At 37.9% G+C, this 17,996-nt stretch overlaps 4 protein-coding genes across 12 annotated transcripts; 1 reads left to right on the top strand and 3 right to left on the bottom strand.

The window, feature by feature from the left end:
* Positions 1-827: 827 nt before the first annotated feature.
* Positions 828-5,543, top strand: LOC113708612 (leucine aminopeptidase-like). Of its 3 annotated transcripts, none has more exons than XM_072065199.1 (4): positions 828-2,160; positions 3,150-3,383; positions 3,576-3,902; positions 4,974-5,174. In XM_072065199.1, exons 1-4 carry the CDS (start codon positions 931-933, stop codon positions 4,995-4,997), a joined length of 1,815 nt encoding a protein of 604 aa, XP_071921300.1. In that variant the 5' UTR covers positions 828-930; the 3' UTR covers positions 4,998-5,174. The 3 variants fall into 3 exon arrangements, with proteins under 3 accessions (XP_071921300.1, XP_071921299.1, XP_027086933.1); XM_072065198.1 differs by having other exon boundaries at positions 4,968-5,174; XM_027231132.2 differs by having other exon boundaries at positions 829-2,160; positions 5,054-5,543.
* A 396-nt stretch (positions 5,544-5,939) lies between these two features.
* On the bottom strand, positions 5,940-10,497 carry LOC113708613 (large ribosomal subunit protein uL10c-like). 3 transcript variants are annotated; one of them, XM_027231134.2, is made up of 2 exons: positions 9,673-10,497; positions 5,940-8,451 (listed from the first exon to the last, which is right to left on the bottom strand). In XM_027231134.2, the coding sequence occupies exon 1, from the start codon at positions 10,434-10,436 to the stop codon at positions 9,726-9,728; it is 711 nt and encodes a 236-aa protein (XP_027086935.1). In that variant the 5' UTR covers positions 10,437-10,497; the 3' UTR covers positions 5,940-8,451; positions 9,673-9,725. The 3 variants fall into 3 exon arrangements, with proteins under 3 accessions (XP_027086935.1, XP_027086934.1, XP_071921301.1); XM_027231133.2 differs by lacking the exon at positions 5,940-8,451 and adding an exon at positions 9,410-9,534; XM_072065200.1 differs by lacking the exon at positions 5,940-8,451 and adding an exon at positions 9,410-9,515.
* Positions 6,034-8,395, bottom strand: LOC113709039 (alkane hydroxylase MAH1). Its single transcript, XM_027231789.1, has 2 exons — positions 8,297-8,395; positions 6,034-7,518 (listed from the first exon to the last, which is right to left on the bottom strand). The coding sequence occupies exons 1-2, from the start codon at positions 8,393-8,395 to the stop codon at positions 6,034-6,036; spliced, it is 1,584 nt and encodes a 527-aa protein (XP_027087590.1).
* A 955-nt stretch (positions 10,498-11,452) lies between the features above and the next one.
* LOC113707855 (mitochondrial hydrolase YKR070W-like) lies at positions 11,453-16,322 on the bottom strand. 5 transcript variants are annotated; one of them, XM_072065316.1, is made up of 12 exons: positions 16,184-16,322; positions 15,966-16,087; positions 15,488-15,523; positions 15,116-15,189; positions 14,728-14,768; positions 14,572-14,640; positions 14,258-14,456; positions 13,316-13,411; positions 13,129-13,196; positions 12,764-12,974; positions 12,568-12,651; positions 11,453-11,763 (listed from the first exon to the last, which is right to left on the bottom strand). In XM_072065316.1, the coding sequence occupies exons 1-12, from the start codon at positions 16,312-16,314 to the stop codon at positions 11,704-11,706; spliced, it is 1,191 nt and encodes a 396-aa protein (XP_071921417.1). In that variant the 5' UTR covers positions 16,315-16,322; the 3' UTR covers positions 11,453-11,703. The 5 variants fall into 5 exon arrangements, with proteins under 5 accessions (XP_071921417.1, XP_071921418.1, XP_071921416.1 ...); XM_072065317.1 differs by having other exon boundaries at positions 15,966-16,084; XM_072065315.1 differs by having other exon boundaries at positions 11,453-11,799; positions 15,966-16,322.
* Between the last annotated feature and the right edge of the window lie 1,674 nt (positions 16,323-17,996).

Here is a 17,996-nt window from a genome sequence, read left to right as displayed (position 1 = left end):
TTTTACATTATATATATATATATATATATATATATGCGTGTGTGCGCGCGCACGCGCACGTGCATGTATCTATATGTACATGTATATATATCCTTTCTCTCCCTCTCTTGTAAGTTGCCAAGCTTTGGCCATATCTTAGATTTTAAAACTGTACTTACTATAGCTATCAAATGGAATACATTAATACAAATGCTACACTTGGAATCATCAAAAAGCAAGAATAAATGCATGCTCTTTCATCCATCTTAAATTAACAAACACCTTTCATGGATTGGTGAATTGGACATTAGCATTGAAAGTTATGGCCATATTTTCGTTTACTTTAGATTTTGTAAAATCTAATTATGAAAAGTGATTATAGAGAATAATCTGTAATCAACCAAAATCAGTTTATAATGACTTTGCAAAAGTTACTCTTTGTGCAATTATAAATTTTAACTTTTTTATTGTTAAAAAATTAAAATTAAAACATATAATCAGTTAAAATAATCAACTAAAAAAACAAGCCTTAAAAAAAGGATATGAATTTATCGCCTCTCCCATCAAAATATAGTGTCCACAATCTACACTTTGTGCAATTTTTTTTTGGGACCATTGATCTTTTAGTGCATACATGTTTTACATTGGAAATAATTCACAATTTCAACTCCAATCCTTAACTTTTTTCCATTATGACAATCAAACGGTGATCCAATGATCAAGAAAGCAATGAACAAACGGTTAGATGTCAAGAATAAATCTTTTGGACCTCATTATTTTCTAATAGGATTAAATCTTTTCCTCAAGGGTTCGATTTGGCATTATTCTTCATTTGTTTAGGTTTTTGTTGTCCTTGTTGCTGCCGGCCACTGCCAGGGCCACCAACACAAAGACAAGTACAGCCCCACGAAGGAAAGTCACCAACATCGTACAGCCCGATGCTGAAAATCTATGCTGTTGACCTTTATTCACCTCTTCCCCTCTCCCTCCAAATTTAAAACCCTATTCAGTGCTCCACTCCAACGCCAGCAGAGCAGACGCAGCAACAGGACAACCTCACTCCCATTATTCCTCTGTCAGATTCTCCGCAACATTTCCACCGACAAAACTGCCGGCCCGCCACCCCCAACAGCCTCCGCAGAGCCCTCAGTCTCAGTCGATAAATTCTTCTCAATTCCCCCTTCTTCTCCCATGGCAGCCGTTGATCCTCACTCCTTCACAGACTCGACTCACCCCCTCACAACCCACATCTCCCTTTCTCTCTACTTTGACTTCCCATCATCCACCATCCTCGCCTCCACCCTCATCTCCCTCCCTACCACCCACTCTGGCCCTTTCACGCTTGACACCCGCTCCCTCTCCATAACCTCAGTTCTTGATCCCACCACCCTCACCCCACTCCCCTTTACCCTCACCCCACCAATCCCTCATCCTGTTTTCGGCCAGTCCCTCATCATCACCCTCTCCAATCACTCCCAAGTCATCATCATCTCCAAAACCTCAGCTTCTAGCTCAGCCCTTCAGTGGCTTTCGCCCCCGCAAACATTTAATAAAGCATTTCCTTTTGTTTATACCCAGTGCCAGTCCATCCATGCTAGGTCTATTTTCCCTTGCCAGGATACCCCTGCTGCCCGCATTCGTTATGATGCTAAGTTGAATATCCCTCGCCAACTGTTCGCTGTTATGTCCGCCAGACATGTTGATAGGCGGGCCCCTGTTGTCGGGTCTGGTGAGGCTAGGGGAGCTTGTGATGATTCTCTCTGGTGTGGGGATGATAGGGTTGTGGACGATTTTTTGATGGAGCAGCCTATACCGCCTTATTTGTTTGCTTTTGCTGTTGGAGAGTTGGGGTTCAGGGATGTGGGACCACGCTCGAGGGTGTATTCGGAGGCGGCTCCAGCAGTGTTGGATGCTGCTGCTAGGGAGTTTGCTGGGACAGAGGATATGATCAGGGTTGGGGAGAAACTTTTTGGGCCTTATGACTGGGAGAGGTTCGATTTGTTGGTGCTGCCCCCGAGTTTTCCTTATGGTGGGATGGAGAATCCGCGGATGGTGTTCTTGACACCCACTGTCATCAAGGGTGATGCCACTGGGGCGCAGGTGGTGGCTCATGAACTTGCTCATAGCTGGACGGGAAACTTGATTACTAACAAGACCAATGAACATTTCTGGTTGAATGAGGTATCTAATCTTTAGAATATAGACTAAGGAACAATTGATTGAGGCCTTGCTTATGTTGTGATGTGAGTCAGCAGAGATATTTCCTGAAATGGTAGTAATTCCATGGATAAGTTAACAGACATAATCTAGATTATCGTGTTCTATTTTTGATTTCAGCAAATGGTTTACAACCTTAAACTGCTCTTATCAGTGTTGTTTTTTGTTAGGGCTATGAAAGTGTGGTTTGTCACAGTTTCCTATTGAATTTCCACAAAGCCTGTGATTACAAGGAATTGGTGGCATCCTTGTGGATGGTCTTAAATTAACTGTTGAATGAGGAATTTGCAGTTAAATTGATTAATACTTTGTTTTTTACATGAGACTTATGACGGTAATATTACATATCAACAGGAACAAAATCACCACGAATGTTTTCTGTATTTCTTTTGCAAGTCTTTGCTAAATTGATGTTCTTTCTTGAGTTATCTGACTATGAAAGATTAGGTTGGTGCCCTCTTTAGGTCGTGTACCTCCTCCAACTGGAGTTGGTTGTAATTCATTTCTGATGGCTGTGTAGATAGGTGGAAGAATTGTTAATGTAGTAGAAATGGTACAGGAGGGTAGTGGACATCTTTAGTAGGAGTACTAGAATGACTTAAACCAAAATAAAATAGCTCTCACCTTTTAATGCCTTGAAAAGATGCACTATAAGTGATGGTATTGAACTCTCATGGAGTAAGTTATTAAAGGATCCTATCTATTTTTTAAGCTGCTTCTTGAAGGTTTTCCCCTGGAACTACACAATTCTGTAGTTGAGAAAGTCACTTTTATGTGCATTAATGTGTATCTGTATTGTATATGGATTTTCTTTTTGTAGTTAGGAGTAGAACAATGATTGTCCTTGTCATGTTGGATGCTTCTATATGAAAGAAATGGACAGGCAAAGGATTTCTTGTGCTTGCTTGAATTTTGCATAGATTTAATTCATCACAAAATTTACACGTTTATAGGGTTTTACCACTTACGCGGAGCGGCGAATAGTGGAAGCTGTGCAGGGGGAAGACAGAGCTGCACTGAATATTGGAATTGGTTGGAAGGGGCTTGTCGATGCAGTTGAGAGATTCAAGGATAACATGGAGTTTACAAAGCTGAAAACGAACCAAGAAGGTGTGGATCCAGATGAAATATATTCTGAGATTCCATATGAGAAAGGTTTCCAGTTTTTGTGGCGTATTGAGAGACAGGTGTATATGCCAGTTTTTCCCTATGCCTTCAAGGCTGTTAATTGTTGACTAACGGATGTTTCTTTTTATCAGTCTAATTTCTTTCTTCACGTGGAAAATATTACCACTGCCAATCTATTTACTTTAATTAATAAGAGGGACTTCATCTGAAGTTATTAGCAGTTTAATAGAGTTTTGTTTTCCCAAATTCAGATTGGAAGACCTGCATTTGATGAATTCATCAAAAAGTACATTGCAACCTTCAAGTTCCAATCTATTGATACAGACACGTTTCTCAATTTCTTAAAAGCTAACGTGCCTGGAATTGAGAATCAGATTGATTTAAAACTATGGACAGAAGGTATTGGCATCCCACCTGATGCCATGGAGCCAGTTTCCAGTATCTATACAAAGATTGTGTCACTGGCTAATGAGTTTAAACTAGGCAGGATGCCGAGGGAGGATGAAGTTGCCGATTGGCATGGACAAGAGTGGGAGCTTTACCTTGAGAACCTGCCTAAATATGTTGAAGCTTCACAAGTAAGTTCTTTTGGAATAGAAAATCTGTGGTAATTATTTTTTATTGTTGTTTCCTAGACCTGTCTTTGTATCTTTTCTTTTACTTATCTATGTTTCATTTACTTGGAAATCATTCCTGGTAGTTAATAAATAGCATACAGGATGAGCCTTAATACTTTTCAATTGCTTTGTTGGTCTCATGGGGATATCTTAATGTTTTGTATCCTTTAGCTTTTTGTTTATACTAGCCTTTTGTTGTATGGAATGTATTAAAAAACTGGTAGGTATCATTTGATCCTCATGGAGATATCTTAATGTTTTGTATCTTTCAACTTTTTGTGTATGCTAGCCTTGTGTTGTATGGAATGTATAAAAGAACTGGTTGGTATCATTTGACCCTTCAATTCCACCATGTGTTTCTGAGTTTGGAGTCTGTTGAAATTATTGACTTTGTTAATTGCTTTTGGGCTTGGATAAGCAGAAGCAGATTTAAATTGGTTGCTACATTTTCTCAGACGTTAGAAAAATTTGTTTCTTACTGTTGTTGATAAATGACAATCCTTTGATTGACCTCCAAGCTCAACAGATCTTTCTATAGTTTTGATTTATCAACTAATTTAATATGTTCAAATTGGTTCTCAACTTTTCTAGCCTTGAAAGAAATTAGATGTTGACAGGTTTGAGATGACTTACGGCTTAATTCTGGCCTAAAAAAGATCTTGAATCTTACATTTGTACATCTGGAAAGAGATGAACTACAAGTAGAGTTTTCTCTCAATTAGCTCTAGTTTTTCACTGCTACCATTCAAAGATGCGGTAGCTTTTAGGAGAGCTTGATACAAGCGGTTAAGAGGATGAAGTTATTGCTCTTGTGAAGAATAGGCCTCTTTGTGGCGTTAGTGTATCTGTTCAACTTGAGAAAGTGTCCAATTGACTCTAAATAAGCATTTATCTATTTCTTTGGCTACAGTTTGGTTCCTTTATGCTATTTGGTACTTCCCAATACTTTGTTTCTGCCCTTCTTATTAAGATACATAACACCAAAGCCTTGGCTTTATGAGTTAAAAGGATATGCTTAATTGATAGTTTCAGGTGAGAGATAACAGCATTTTGTGATGAAGAATTAAGATTGTAAAGTTGGTTTTGTCTTTCAATTTGCGGTTGTTGCACAGGCTTTAGCTTTGGATGCTCGCTATAGGCTTTCAGAATCAAAAGACTATGAGGTCAAGGTTGCTTTTCTTCAGCTGGCGATTGCATCGAAGTGCAGAGACTATTTTGGTGAGGTGGAGAAAACTCTAAAAGAAGTTGGGAGGATGAAGTACCTTCGCCCACTTTATACTGCTCTTGTTCAAGGTGCTGGAAAGGATGAAGAGAAAATTTTTGCGAAGAGGGTGTTCTCAGAAGCTCGAGATTGCTACCATCCAATAGCTCAGGGAGTGGTTGAGACCATCCTGAGAAAATACGTGTAAAATAGCATATATGTTCGAACAATATGCACTAATCTAATTTCTGATGTAACTTTTGATGTCTGGTATCTTACGTGCTGGTGCCTTAAATGTTTAAAAGCTAAATCATCCTTCTAGGTGCTTTTGTTGATCTAGATTTCTTTCTAACTACTGGATTTTTGTACAGGTTTTATTGGTAAGTTTGTTCCTTTGATAATTCCCATATTCATAAACCAAGACCTTTTTGGAGGCCTTTAGCTGCAAAGTTGTGAACTTAAAACAGTCATGCAGAAGCTCGGAAGCTTTACTTGGGGACTTCTATCATCCTTTTACTTCTTTAACCCATTTAATGAGTAAGGGCTGGTTTGTACGAAGGAGCTGACTTAGATTGTTAACATAATTATATGAAGTTAGATTGTTTTGGTAACTGAGACCTCAACTCTTCTTCATTTAATGTCTTAATCATCAATTTCCATAATTTTCTTTAGCTAAAGAATAGCATGTTCTACTAACTCTATCTCTTTCTCATGTATTTGATATTTGTTTCTGGTTCTGGATATAGCAGGGTCCTGTTCCTCTTGCAGTGATGTGGTTTTTCATAGAAGTATAACACTAAAAGAGAAACATACAAGGCACTATAGCATTAGTTCTAGGAACATCGTCTCTTTTGCCCAGAAACAGTAAATATGCCAATTCTATATGGGCTATCAAATGCTTGTTGTGGAAACCTTCAATTTCAGTCCATGTCTCATATGAAGTATCACAGAATTATCTGGAACAGTTTGATGACCTTCTAAGATATGAAAGTGGAAACGACAGAGAAGGGCTACTGCAACAATTTTCATTTGGATGAAACAAATTTCCTTGCCCTTGCAACTCCTAGGTCCTGCATTGAATGCTGTAAACTTGAAAGATGGTTCATGTGCAATACCTACTTGCTCTGAAATCCATCTCTGTGGTTTGAATTCCCAGCAGACTTTGCCCCAGATTGTTTCCATCCTGCCCATCGCATGGAAAGGCAACAGCGTCTTGGTATTAGGATTTATGCTGTGACCACTTGGAAGAATATCAGGGTTGACAGGAGCTTTGTGCTGCGTTGCAACCGGAGGGAACAGGCGAAGTGATTCACATAATGCGCCGCGCAGATAAACCTGTTTCTTCATCTCTTCTAGGTTGGAAAACTGCCACCTTCCTTCTTTTACCTGTAAGTTACTCAGTATCTCTTTTCGAACCATACTTTCTTCAATAGGATTTGAAGCAAGGAGCCAAAAGAACCAAGTGAGACCTGCACCTTTGATATCTTTACCCGCAAAGATTAAATTGAGTAAAGCGTCTCTCCAAATTTTTTGAGACACTATATCAGATGTTCTATTCTCTTCTTTGAGGACACCGACTGCTTTCATATACCTTGCTAACAAGTCAAGGCCTCCTCCATCTTGCGAAATCGCAGTTTGGTTTATGCCTTCCAAGTTTTCCGACTTAGATGAGATGTTGGTAGCTAAAAATTGATGAAGGTTCTCCCGAGCTTTAGTTAACTTCTTTTCCGCACCAATTTGAAGCCACCTCTGAATCTTCCAGCAAGTTCTGGGTACCACATGTCTGTAAAAGACTGCTTCCTCGGCATCAGCAAAGGCATTTCCTAATGGACTTTCTGGCAAGTCAATACCGGGTGAAGCAGGATCATGACCCAATACTAATAGGCAAGTGGTGTCAAAGGTAAACTTGGCAAATAGTTGTTGCAAGTCCACCTCCATACCTGACTTGGCCGCAAGCTCCAGGACAGGGATCAGCCCTTTCTCCAACTTGTTCCAGCTAGTTATTCCCACAAACTTCTGGAATCCCTGGTGATTAATTAGTGGCATGATCGTTTTCCTTGGGCTTTCCCAAGATTCGCATTCAGCATTGAAGATCCCCTTTCCTAGAATGTCAAACATCTTTTCAAACTCAGGACCCTTTTGAAAGTTTGAGAAGCTTTTACTCAATATGTGGTTGACGTTAGCAGGATCGCTGGTGACCAGCATATCCATATTTGCGAACCAAGGACCTTTAAACTCAAATGTGCCTCCACTTTCTTGCAAAATCTCGGTTATATAATCCTGTGCGCGGTGCACATTTAGGAACAGGTCTGGCATCATGCCAATAACCGGCCAGTTAAAGGGAATTGAGGTTCTCTCCTCCTCCTCCTCCAATACCTATAGCACGCAAAAAGAAAGTAGACGACCACACAGAGAATCTGAGGGTATAGAATGATAGCCATCAGAATGTAGGTGGATTACTTCATGAGTTAAAGAGGTTATTCAATGCCGTCCCTCGAGGCTTCTTATATGGGGCATTTTTCAAGCACGTAGCTATAAGAAGGACAGGCATCTAAAAGGACGATCTTCTGTTCAGTGCCTGAAGAAGTTAAAAAATGCAATGTGGCATTGGTTGTATTTTGTGCTTGTAAGGCGCCATATCTCTTCTGAAGAGGTTTTAGGAATGCTATTGACATGACTTTCAGGTACACAGAAAAGAGGGGAAGTTGTGACTTTTGCTGTATGATGTAACATGTTGGTAGGACTTGCAACTTTTCAATTTTAAGTTGTGAGTGCATGCACCAACTATATTCAGACTTTATTCGGTATCTCTTGATTCAGGTTTCAGATAATATAAACAAATTATATAGCGTTTGCAATATATCACAAGCAATTACATTAATATGTAACTGACATATTGCTCGCTCACTTAGAATCAGTAAAAGATTAGACTAAAATATGAAAGTGATTACAGGTATCAATTTTCTTCAAGAAAGTTGGAGGTACGAGTCCAACTGCCCGTGTTTGGTACATGTTCTGGGGTTGATACTAAATTATGAGATCCCAGATAATTCCTGTATTGTATTAGGTATTACCACCCCCTCATTTTTAGACACTTCGGGGTGATTGTTTAGACACTTTCGCAAATACTCAAAGAGTACCAAGCGAAAGTTACAGAGTTTGTTATGCTACTAGAATCCTTTGAGAAAATGTACTTGTCTGAGAATAAAATACCAGTACCCACTCTCAATTTCTTGTGGTTCCCATACACCATCTCCGCAATGGAGATGAAACATACCAATCCCCAAATGAACCTGAGCTTCAAGTTTCCTGATTAAGAAAAAACTGGATACTGAGTTGATTGATACAAGAAGCTTCTGTTCATCTTGGAAGATGCTTCTAAGCTAAAAATGAAATTCAGCAGAGTGCGCGGCGGTCAAGGCACATCGCCAGCATCACAAACAACATTTCCTCTACATCAATGGCAAGTCAATAGTAAGAATGACTCAAGAAAGTAACAATTAATCATGTCTCAGAATACCATGTCTCAAAGATGTTTGATCAGAAAATTTGTGTAATTTTGGGGGGAAGGAGGGTTGCCCATGATGGAGCAGAAAGCAAGACAGGAAGTGAGGGATGAGGTGGCTCAAGTATTAAGTCAGGTTGTAGTAGGCATATCCAAATTGCCTATCACTAGCTTTGGCAACTCTCTCTCAGTCACAGAATCTGGAATTGGTTATAACCTGATCATAATTTTTCTGCGGTTCCTAGTACTTGCTGCATAATTAGGGACTCTTCATGTAATACAGAAACTCTCATGCATTGAAATCATATGAAAATGGGCTAATGGTTTGATATCCTCAAATGTTGCTGGAACCCATACAAATTAAGAGAATCAGCTTGAAGGGAGTCTGGTTGTCAGTTAGAAACCTAATTGATCCCCCTGAAGGCTCTAAAGTATCTGTATGCCAAGAAACCTTCAATCAAATGCAGCCCTTCATAATTTATAAAACTTACATCAAATTAACAACTCTACTAAGATGCGAATCTCAAAAACAATTCCGACGATGCAATTCATTAGTATCACATAACGCATAGCTATGTCTGACTCAGATTAAAGGACCAAAGCAATCATTAAATCATTAAATAACAACACCCCATCTTTTTACCGCACGATATTCTTGTCCCACAGCATCATTATTTGGAGATTAATCAATTAGTAATGAGTCAATTTTACAACAGAAATATATGATCACCCACCTACATACCTAGTCGACACATCCAAACCTCACTAAGGTTGCATCTCATTCAGAATCATCAACGACATTGTCACAACAGTTGAAACTACTCATCTGGAACAAAAGTTTCTCCCAAAAATGACACTCTAGTTGAACCTGATTGAAGAGTATCACTCTAGTCAAAAACCAAAGAAACAAATTCAGGATAATCAGCCTATAAAAATCTTCATCAAGTTGTGTCAGAAGAGATATAAACTACAAGCTTTCCCACTTGAATTTGATGAAGAAATGAAGTCTAATTAACAAAACTTACAGGGCAGGCATTACAGCCAATAGCAAAACAAGAAGAGCAACCAACTATTCTCCTCAACTACCACCCTCCTCCTCCAACTTCTTCACATAAGCCTGTAGCGTCATAACCAAATTCCTAGCAGGGGCCTGCAAAGTTCCAACAACAGCAGATGCAGGACCCTTGAGCGATCCCAGAATCTTAGCATAAATTTCAGCTCTTGATGGTAAAGATTCCAAGGCCTTAAACTCCTCAGGCCCATACAACTTCCCTTCAAAAACAGCCCCAGTAAAATCATTCCCTTCCAACTTTTGCTCCCTCTGAAACTCCCTGTAAGGCTTTATTGCAGCTGGGATTTCTTCACTATGGACAAATAACCAAGCATTCATTCCCTTCATGCATGGCTTCAGTGCTTCCCACTGAGTCCCTTCAATGGCTTTATAAACAAGAGTGTTTTTAGCAACGAGAAGTTTCGAGGATTCTGGGAGTTGCCTTCTAAGTTCTTGAAATTGTTTCACGGTAAAGCCTTTATAGCCAATGCCAGCGATGAGATAGCAACCTTGAAGCTGTCGTTTGACTGATTCAACAGTTTCTTCTTTCTTGGTTCTGCTGATGGCTGAGCGGATTGTTAAAGGTGCGAACTTTGGGCGGCGGCAGTGGTGGTGGTGGTGGTGCGTGGTGAGGAAGGGGTTTCTGAAGTGGTATTTTAGAGAAACATTGTGGGAATTGGATGGGAGGGTGGGTGTTGGGGGTCTGGAAGAAGGTAAGGTGAGGAGATTGGCCTCCATTTCCAGAGGATTTGTGGCCTTTTTGTTGCTGAAACGGTTCAGTAATGTTTCGGGTCTGAGTCTGAGATTGTTCACCTTATCCTTTCTTTTGGCTGGGGGAAGCGGCCTGAAACGGCTGCGTTTAACGAATCAATTCTTATCATTTTTCTCCATTTACCCCAAACTTTTATATGAATTAACTTTAGCACAATTTCCTTAACTTTTCAAAACTTGTTTCCTGAAATTGATCCAATCCTCTTCAAGTCAATTTGGGAAATGATATTAGCGCTTCTCAAAAACATCTCAAATGCTTCTTAAACTTCATCTAATGCAAAAGAAGGCACGAAAAGTACTATTATTATTTGGATAGGGTATTATTTGAAATATTATTTGGAATAATTACTGTAGCACTTTTTGTGATGTGATGTATGTGAGATAAAAAGATGGTTGGGAATATAAAAAGATGGGTTGGAAAATGTGTTTATGATATAAGCGAAATATTATTTTGGAAAAGTTTTGTATCCAAACACTCCCATTATTATTTTCTCCTAAATAATAGTTACATCTAAGACTGGGGAATATGCTTTAAGTAGCTTTATCATGGTATGATAGTAAAGCATATGTGTGTGTGTGTATATATATATATATATATATTGGAAGAAAGCCTACATCAAAAAGTTGTAGTATTACACATAATAAAGTCATATATATATTTTTTTATCGAATCAAACAAAAATTTAGGTTCTATCTGGTTGGAATTAAGGTAATTTAAAATTGAATAACTTTTACAAAGGATTATAATTTTAAATTCTTTTTGTTCCTGCAATTATATCTTGCATATTTCTGAAGCTATTTAACTTGAGAGATAAAAAAAACAACTTTCTTTCTTAAATTTTATTGGTTTGCCTTTGCTGAAAACGTCCTACAACAACTACAAGTGTCGTTATTGACTGCAAAAATTGACTTGCACAGATTATTTTCGCATCCTGGAGAGACCATAGATACGTATGACAGAAAACAGTAAAAACAGAAAAAAGTTATCGGATCAAAATGCTGGCGCGCAGCACAGCTTAGTTTCCATGAGCTGCTGAACTGTGAGCAGAAGTGTACGACAACTGCTTATGGTATCGAAATTCAATTGCAAGTATTCCACAGGGACTGAGTGGAGAATAGTTTGTGGTCTGAATTGATAATCGTGAATGCAAAGTCTGCTGCACTGAACTGGAAAGTAAAGAACGTGCTGAAGAAGATGGATTGGGCAAAGCATCAAACTTTGGCTTCCAACTAATTAAGAAGCACTCTCTCTTTCCAAAATGAAATCAACCGCCTCTGCCACTGTATCAACCACCTGTGTAGCCAATCAAAATTCACACATAGTCGGCAACTGCACAGGAGATTGACTGGGTCACAGTTGAAGTATTTGCTTATCTTTTGAACGAAACAGTTCACCAATTTGGTTCATGTCATGGTGGATGTATTCTTAATGTAATGTCAAAGAAACCAAAAAGGATAAACAGCAAAAGGTAAGCTGAACTTCAGATGAATATTCAGGGTTTATTGGAAGATCTCTGGGGCCATTAAGCTGAATCAATCAGGTAAAGCTGAATGTGGAATTATGTGGATATGTCAGTAAGAATCACAGTTTCGTCTCCGTTCAGGATTAGATATTTTTGAGGGTGTTTTTGAAATATTTTACTGTGTAGCAACGTGGGTGAAAAAGTTTTACTGTAGATGAGATTATTTTTTAGGCTGTTTTTAAGGTTGTTTTTGTTTGTGTATTACTGTAGCATTGTACATGAAAATCTCTTGTTTTTCAAAAAATGACCAATATTACTAGAGCATTGTATATGAAAATCTTGTTTTTCAAAAAATGGCCAATGCAAACGCATAATGAACTGCATAATTCGGGCGCTCAAACTCTATCCTCATAATTGAGGTTGTATAATTCAGGCACTCAATCTTTATCCTTATTGACTAGTGTACCAAAACAAGAGTTTTTGCACATTGCAGTTCATCATATCAAAATAACGATAGTAGATGTTAATTTTCGTGTCAAGTGTCCCGTAACAGTCTGTTCCAAAAGCCAGCAAAACGATTTAGCTCATCAAGCACCACAACTGAAATCTATTGAATGTATCATCATCAGACTTACCACGTCAGCTGGATATTCAGGATGGTTTTCCGTTTGCCTAAAAACACCTGTTCTAGTCAAAATTGAAAACCAAGGATGTCCTGCCTGAGAATTCAAAGGGTAAAGAAAAGAACTGAGAAGAGAGACCAATGTCACTTGGTTTCAAACATCAATTTTTGCATAGCTGAGATTAGAGAGTACTGTTACAGAAACAAACCTGTAATGCCCCCTTGATGTCTACTAAAGGATTGTCACCAATCATATAGAGGGTCTTAAAAGAATGTGACGACGAGTCTTCATCTTCCGGCCTAATGGCATTACCATGACATGAGAATGCCCAAATATGCCTTAAAATAGCTTCAGCATTCCTAAAAACAAATGGATTTGGCTTCCCAAAAACTGTACACTCCAGCGGCTTGTCGTGAATTCTGCACGGAACATGTACTTAATGAGTTTTCATATCATATAATGAAAAAAAAGAGAGAAATTCTGACCCAAATTGCATTGGTGAGAATGTCTTCAGGTTCTCTGGACAGGTACTTAAAAACTACTACTTCTTGACAGCAGGTTCTCTACGCTCACCTGTTGAAGACACTCTCAAGGGCAATTCTGAATGCACCTATGCCAAGACGCTCGGAAGGAAATGCAGCCTGTCCTAGATTAATGCATTATCAGTATCTCCTTAGTGAAAGGAAAGACTATCTACAGCGACAGGAGTAACTTTTCGAACATAACTAAAAGCAAACATCACATGAAGGAAATCAGTTACCTGATACTGAAGATCATCAGCAGCAAAAAATAGCGGTGGCTGATGTTCTTCCTCCCCTCCAAGAAGACCTCTAGAGGATAAAATGTCACATAGAACCTAATGCATCAATTAGTAGACCCACAAGGACTAACGACCCAAATTTTTGCTACTTATGAGAAACATCAAACAAGGAAAACAGCGATTACAGGAAAAGATTGAAGAAAGAATAACCAATGTAAAGGTAAAGAACAAAGACTCGTGTATCTCAAAACTAGCCGTGTTTAGCTATAGTTGCATCACATCTTATTTTGTCTATATTTTAACGTATCCGTTGGCATAAGTGAGCAATGAAGTATTCGACAGGAAAAAGACAAAGCGAAAGCAAGGCTTATGACTTGTCACTGGAAAGAAATTACAAGAAAAATTTTTGGTGTCTGAAGTATCCATGCTTTGTTTCTTGCCTTGATGTTCCCTTCCTAACTAGATTAGAACTTCTGTCATCTCTTTTTTCTTCCTTTTCCATCTTCATCACCACATAAGATCATTAGGTGATTTAAGCAGCTAATAGCAAAGATAAACTTGTAATCCTTGCAATGGATTGAAGCTGGGGCCATTACTACTCTAGTGTGGCCAAGCTATCCTTTGCAAGCATATTGAAGAAAAACCATTCTGGAGGCATTAAATTCCACAGCTTAAGCGTCACTGGCACTGGTTATTACGACCATATTTACACTTCCAGTCATGATTCATTGCTTGGTACAGACTCAAAATTATTCACTACATGATAGTTACTAGTGTAGGTTCTAGCAGAAAATTTAACATGATAATGCAGTCATATCTGTGAACTCACTGCAATAGAAATCAAGTTAAAATATAATCTGCTCACACAATTACAGTTATAAGTAGCCGAGGGGCAAAAGGTACACATGCAATCCATATCTAGAAAGAAAATTGATCATACACCTGAATATCTCTCCCCCAGTCAACAGGATCACTAACAATAAATGCAGCCTTTACTCTGTCGAGGGAAACATCTTGAATTGACTTCATTGAAAATGGTAGCATATTTGATTCCTGCCTAACTTTCCAGCTTTTGTACTGAGCTACAGGATCAATATTATCAAAGTATGATGCATAGTCGTCCAGTGAGATAACATTTCTGGACATATTTTCAAATTATAGACCAATTTAATTGAGCAGATATAAAAAAATCCAGACTGCATTGGATACTAAAATACGAAAGCATCATGTTGAAATATGATGCTACAACTTTCCTGAAACCATACTCAGACATCACCAGTTCAGGTTCCCCTTTTCCAGTTGCAACAATGAAATCATTTTCAAACCTGGATAAATAGGAGAATGCGAGATACAAATGAAGGGAATGTACGGGAAAGTTAAACGAAGTGAAGCTCAATGAATTACATATCTACCTGTTCAGCAAGCTTCTAAAAGATGAATGCCCCTGTACAACCTGTATCGAATGTCAATATAGAAAGCTTTTCCATGGCGAAAAAAGTGGATTTCACCAAGAAAACCAGAAAAAAATGCATAGATATATGAACATGCCAGAAAGGAGCAGAAGAGCAATTAATATTACCATTTCATATAAGCTTAATCAATTTAAAATGAAAAAGTAAATTATTCATCTATACATTGTAAATCCGCAAGGTACAAAACTGAACAGGGAGCTTGCCCCCCTTTGACGCTATAATGACTTCCAATTCACAACATCATGCAAATGTAATGTCACATGTTCAAAATGAATAGAAAAATAAACATCTAATCCATGGTGACAGCGGAAAATTGTTCAAAGATTACTTGAGATGGTAAAATTTTGACGCCTAGGAGTTGACTCATCTCAATGGCTCTTCTAGACTCTGGGGTGCCACCTCCTACAAAGCCAAATAAATGGATCATTTACCCAATTGACACTTATGCAGCACCATGTAAAAGACTGTGTTATTACAGGAAAATTCATTATGCACATCAATCATGAGTACTCAGAACTACTTTGACATTATTGCATTGAAGTCAGATATTTCATCTTATGGTTCCTCTTTGTGGAGAGCTTTTAACTTGAAGAATCGCTTCAAATTTGTTCCTATCATCTTACATCCACACTTATCTAAAACAGCTGAATGCTCAGGTTAAAAAAAAAAAGAAAAAGAAAAAGAATCCCAAAATACTCACCATTTGTGAGAAACAGAAAGGGGATCTTCAAGTTCCCTGAAATAGAAGCAGTTATCAGCTTCATTACATCATTAAAGCATTAACATAAAAACGGTGGGAAGCAAAACAGGTACTAGTCTTCATCATGACTGATGTGACACAGAATTTTTCAAAAAAAAAAAATCCAAATTTTGTATGATTTGATTGTTTTTAAGCAGTGTAAGAAGAAAGTTGATATGCATTCTGGGGAGATGAATGATGATAAAGGACAGAAAAGGCCACCGCAAATGAGAAGATATATTTTTCCACATAAATAAAAAAATGGGATCTCTTTCCAGGCTCAAATTGTCAAAATTCCGTAATATTCGATGGCACTTTGGACTGTAAGCAAAATGTATAAAGCTAATAGTTCCAAAAGCAGAATTGAAACAAAATTCAAGAAAACTAATTCAAAAAAGACGGGGAAGAAGTAAGAAAGTAGAAGGCAATTTAGTTTTACCGGAATAATCATGACACAATCTTTTAAGAGCGGCGGGAGAATTTCCAATGGGGTTTTGGCCGCGGAGGATGACTCCATCTATATCAAACGCTATTCCAAATGAACTTGTGCACCTGCTGCTGCTGTGACAATTCCAAAACGACAACAAATTCACAGCTGTTTTCTCCAGAGTCATAGGAGTAGTAGTACCAAGCAGTAAAAATGTGGAGAACATTAACCGGTGGTGATGGGAGATTGAGCAGGTGGAGAGAGATGGTGATGAAGACAAAAATGGCGGAGGAGTTGGAAGTGGAAGGAGATGGTGTCCTGACGACGACAGTTGAACTGGCGGTTGAAATCTGAACCTCATTTCTGGGATTTGATTGGTTAACTCTCTAATTTCTTCTAACTGTATTTTTATGTGATCAACTTAAATGGGCCTCCGATCAAAAAGCACATGCATGCAGTTCGAGCCAAGTCCTCATGGGCCAAGAAAGCCTTTTCTTTTGGGTCTGTAAAGAAATTCTGCCAATATTTTATTACTGAAATTACGAATTCAAAATGATTAATTTAAAATTATTAATAATCCAATAGACCGAGGGTTATATTTCATTCTTTTCCTTCCTCTCTTCTTGATGTGAGATACTTCATCTGGCGTTGTAGGATTTTCTTCTTCTTCTTCTTTTTTTGAGACTCAAAAAGTTGATATTAAAATGGGACATTTTGCTTAACATATGATGATAAGAGTTGAAAATTAAACATGGATCATAACTAGTACGTTGCCATTGTCTCAATTTCTAAAGCAACTACTTATCATGCTGATTCTTGAGTCTTAGATAATAATAACTCTGGAAATGAGTTACAGTTTAATTCTAAAATTTGGTAAATATCGGTCTTATGATCAACAACATTTACATAAAGCAGTTCTAGATCTTGGGAGAGGAGTGTGTCGGTGTTACGAGAGGAGGGAGTGTAAACGAGAGATATCAGGTTCGAAACCTCCGACTTGCGTAAAAAAAAAAAAATTCAATAAAAAAAAAGTGGGTTTAGACCACCAAAAAATAAGAAAAAAAAAAGAAAAGAAAAAGCTTTGCGCAACTTTCGACTTCAGTCCAAAGTGAACTTTCCACTATCAACTGGGGCACAAAAACTGGATTGAAGTTTTGCAATGTCTTTAAACTCGGATCAAGAGTCTCAAAACTCTCAAATGAAAAGGAAAGATAACTAAGTGAAATTGAAGCCCGTTTACGTTTTGCTCTTCAGTACTTGTTATTTATCTTCTGTCAAGAATTTGGGCCGAATTTGATTTGATCATTCATCATTGTGATGACTGTAGGAATAAGGTTTGACCATACTCAAAACTAGTTATCAGTTGAAAGCAAGCGGTCCAACGAGAACTTAGAATCACTAATACATTTATGAGTAGTGACCATGCAATATTAATATCTTTAAATTTTGGATAGTTTCAGCTCTGATTATTATTATCACGGACAAAACATGCCCATGAACATTAGCTGCTTACAGGGTACTTATAATTAGGACCCCAAAAAAAAAAATCTAAAAAATTGTAATGAAATAAAAAGGAAGTGACCAAATCTGCACTGAGAAATCAAGAAGAATCATAATCAACCAATGGCACCAACTTTATACCTTTAAAAAAAAGACACTACATAGATGGCCATGACATAGAGCAAATTATACAGATAGCCACTGAACTTTTTAAAAGGTTGAGTTCTAACCATTCAATTTTTAATAGAATTTTTTTATTAAATTATTAAATATATAAATTTTGGATCATTCCATCTAATTCCATTGTTAACTCTGAAAGATCTAATATCTCATAAAATCGTGCTTAGATCTGCCAGAAATCAGACGGAATGACCCAAAATTTATACACTCTATTAATAGTTGAATGGCTAAAACTCAACTATTCAAAAAATTCAGTGGCTATCTAGATAATTTGCTCCTATAAAAAATTATGTTACCCTATATTAATCAGCTCGAAAACAAGATTAACGGATCATCAAGGGAGAATGATCCTTCCTAACAAAA

This window comes from Coffea arabica, chromosome 9c (genome assembly GCF_036785885.1).
Source record: "Coffea arabica cultivar ET-39 chromosome 9c, Coffea Arabica ET-39 HiFi, whole genome shotgun sequence".
Lineage (NCBI taxonomy): Eukaryota > Viridiplantae > Streptophyta > Magnoliopsida > Gentianales > Rubiaceae > Coffea > Coffea arabica.
This window is presented reverse-complemented; position numbering and strand designations above follow the sequence as displayed.

Coding starts and splice junctions, on each gene's coding strand:
- LOC113708612 (XM_027231132.2), top strand. CDS start 931: ATGCTGTTGACCTTTATTCACCTCTTCCCCTCTCCCTCCAAATTTAAA. Junction 3,384..3,575: donor TGTGGCGTATTGAGAGACAG/GTGTATATGCCA, acceptor TCCCAAATTCAG/ATTGGAAGACCTGCATTTGA. Junction 3,903..5,053: donor AATATGTTGAAGCTTCACAA/GTAAGTTCTTTT, acceptor GTTGTTGCACAG/GCTTTAGCTTTGGATGCTCG.
- LOC113709039 (XM_027231789.1), bottom strand. CDS start 8,395: ATGGTGTATGGGAACCACAAGAAATTGAGAGTGGGTACTGGTATTTTA. Junction 7,519..8,296: donor CTAGTAGCATAACAAACTCT/GTAACTTTCGCT, acceptor TGCGTGCTATAG/GTATTGGAGGAGGAGGAGGA.
- LOC113708613 (XM_027231134.2), bottom strand. CDS start 10,436: ATGGAGGCCAATCTCCTCACCTTACCTTCTTCCAGACCCCCAACACCC.
- LOC113707855 (XM_072065313.1), bottom strand. CDS start 16,314: ATGAGGTTCAGATTTCAACCGCCAGTTCAACTGTCGTCGTCAGGACAC. Junction 15,190..15,487: donor CTTTCTGTTTCTCACAAATG/GTGAGTATTTTG, acceptor TTGGCTTTGTAG/GAGGTGGCACCCCAGAGTCT. Junction 12,975..13,128: donor CTTGAGAGTGTCTTCAACAG/GTGAGCGTAGAG, acceptor TGTTCCGTGCAG/AATTCACGACAAGCCGCTGG.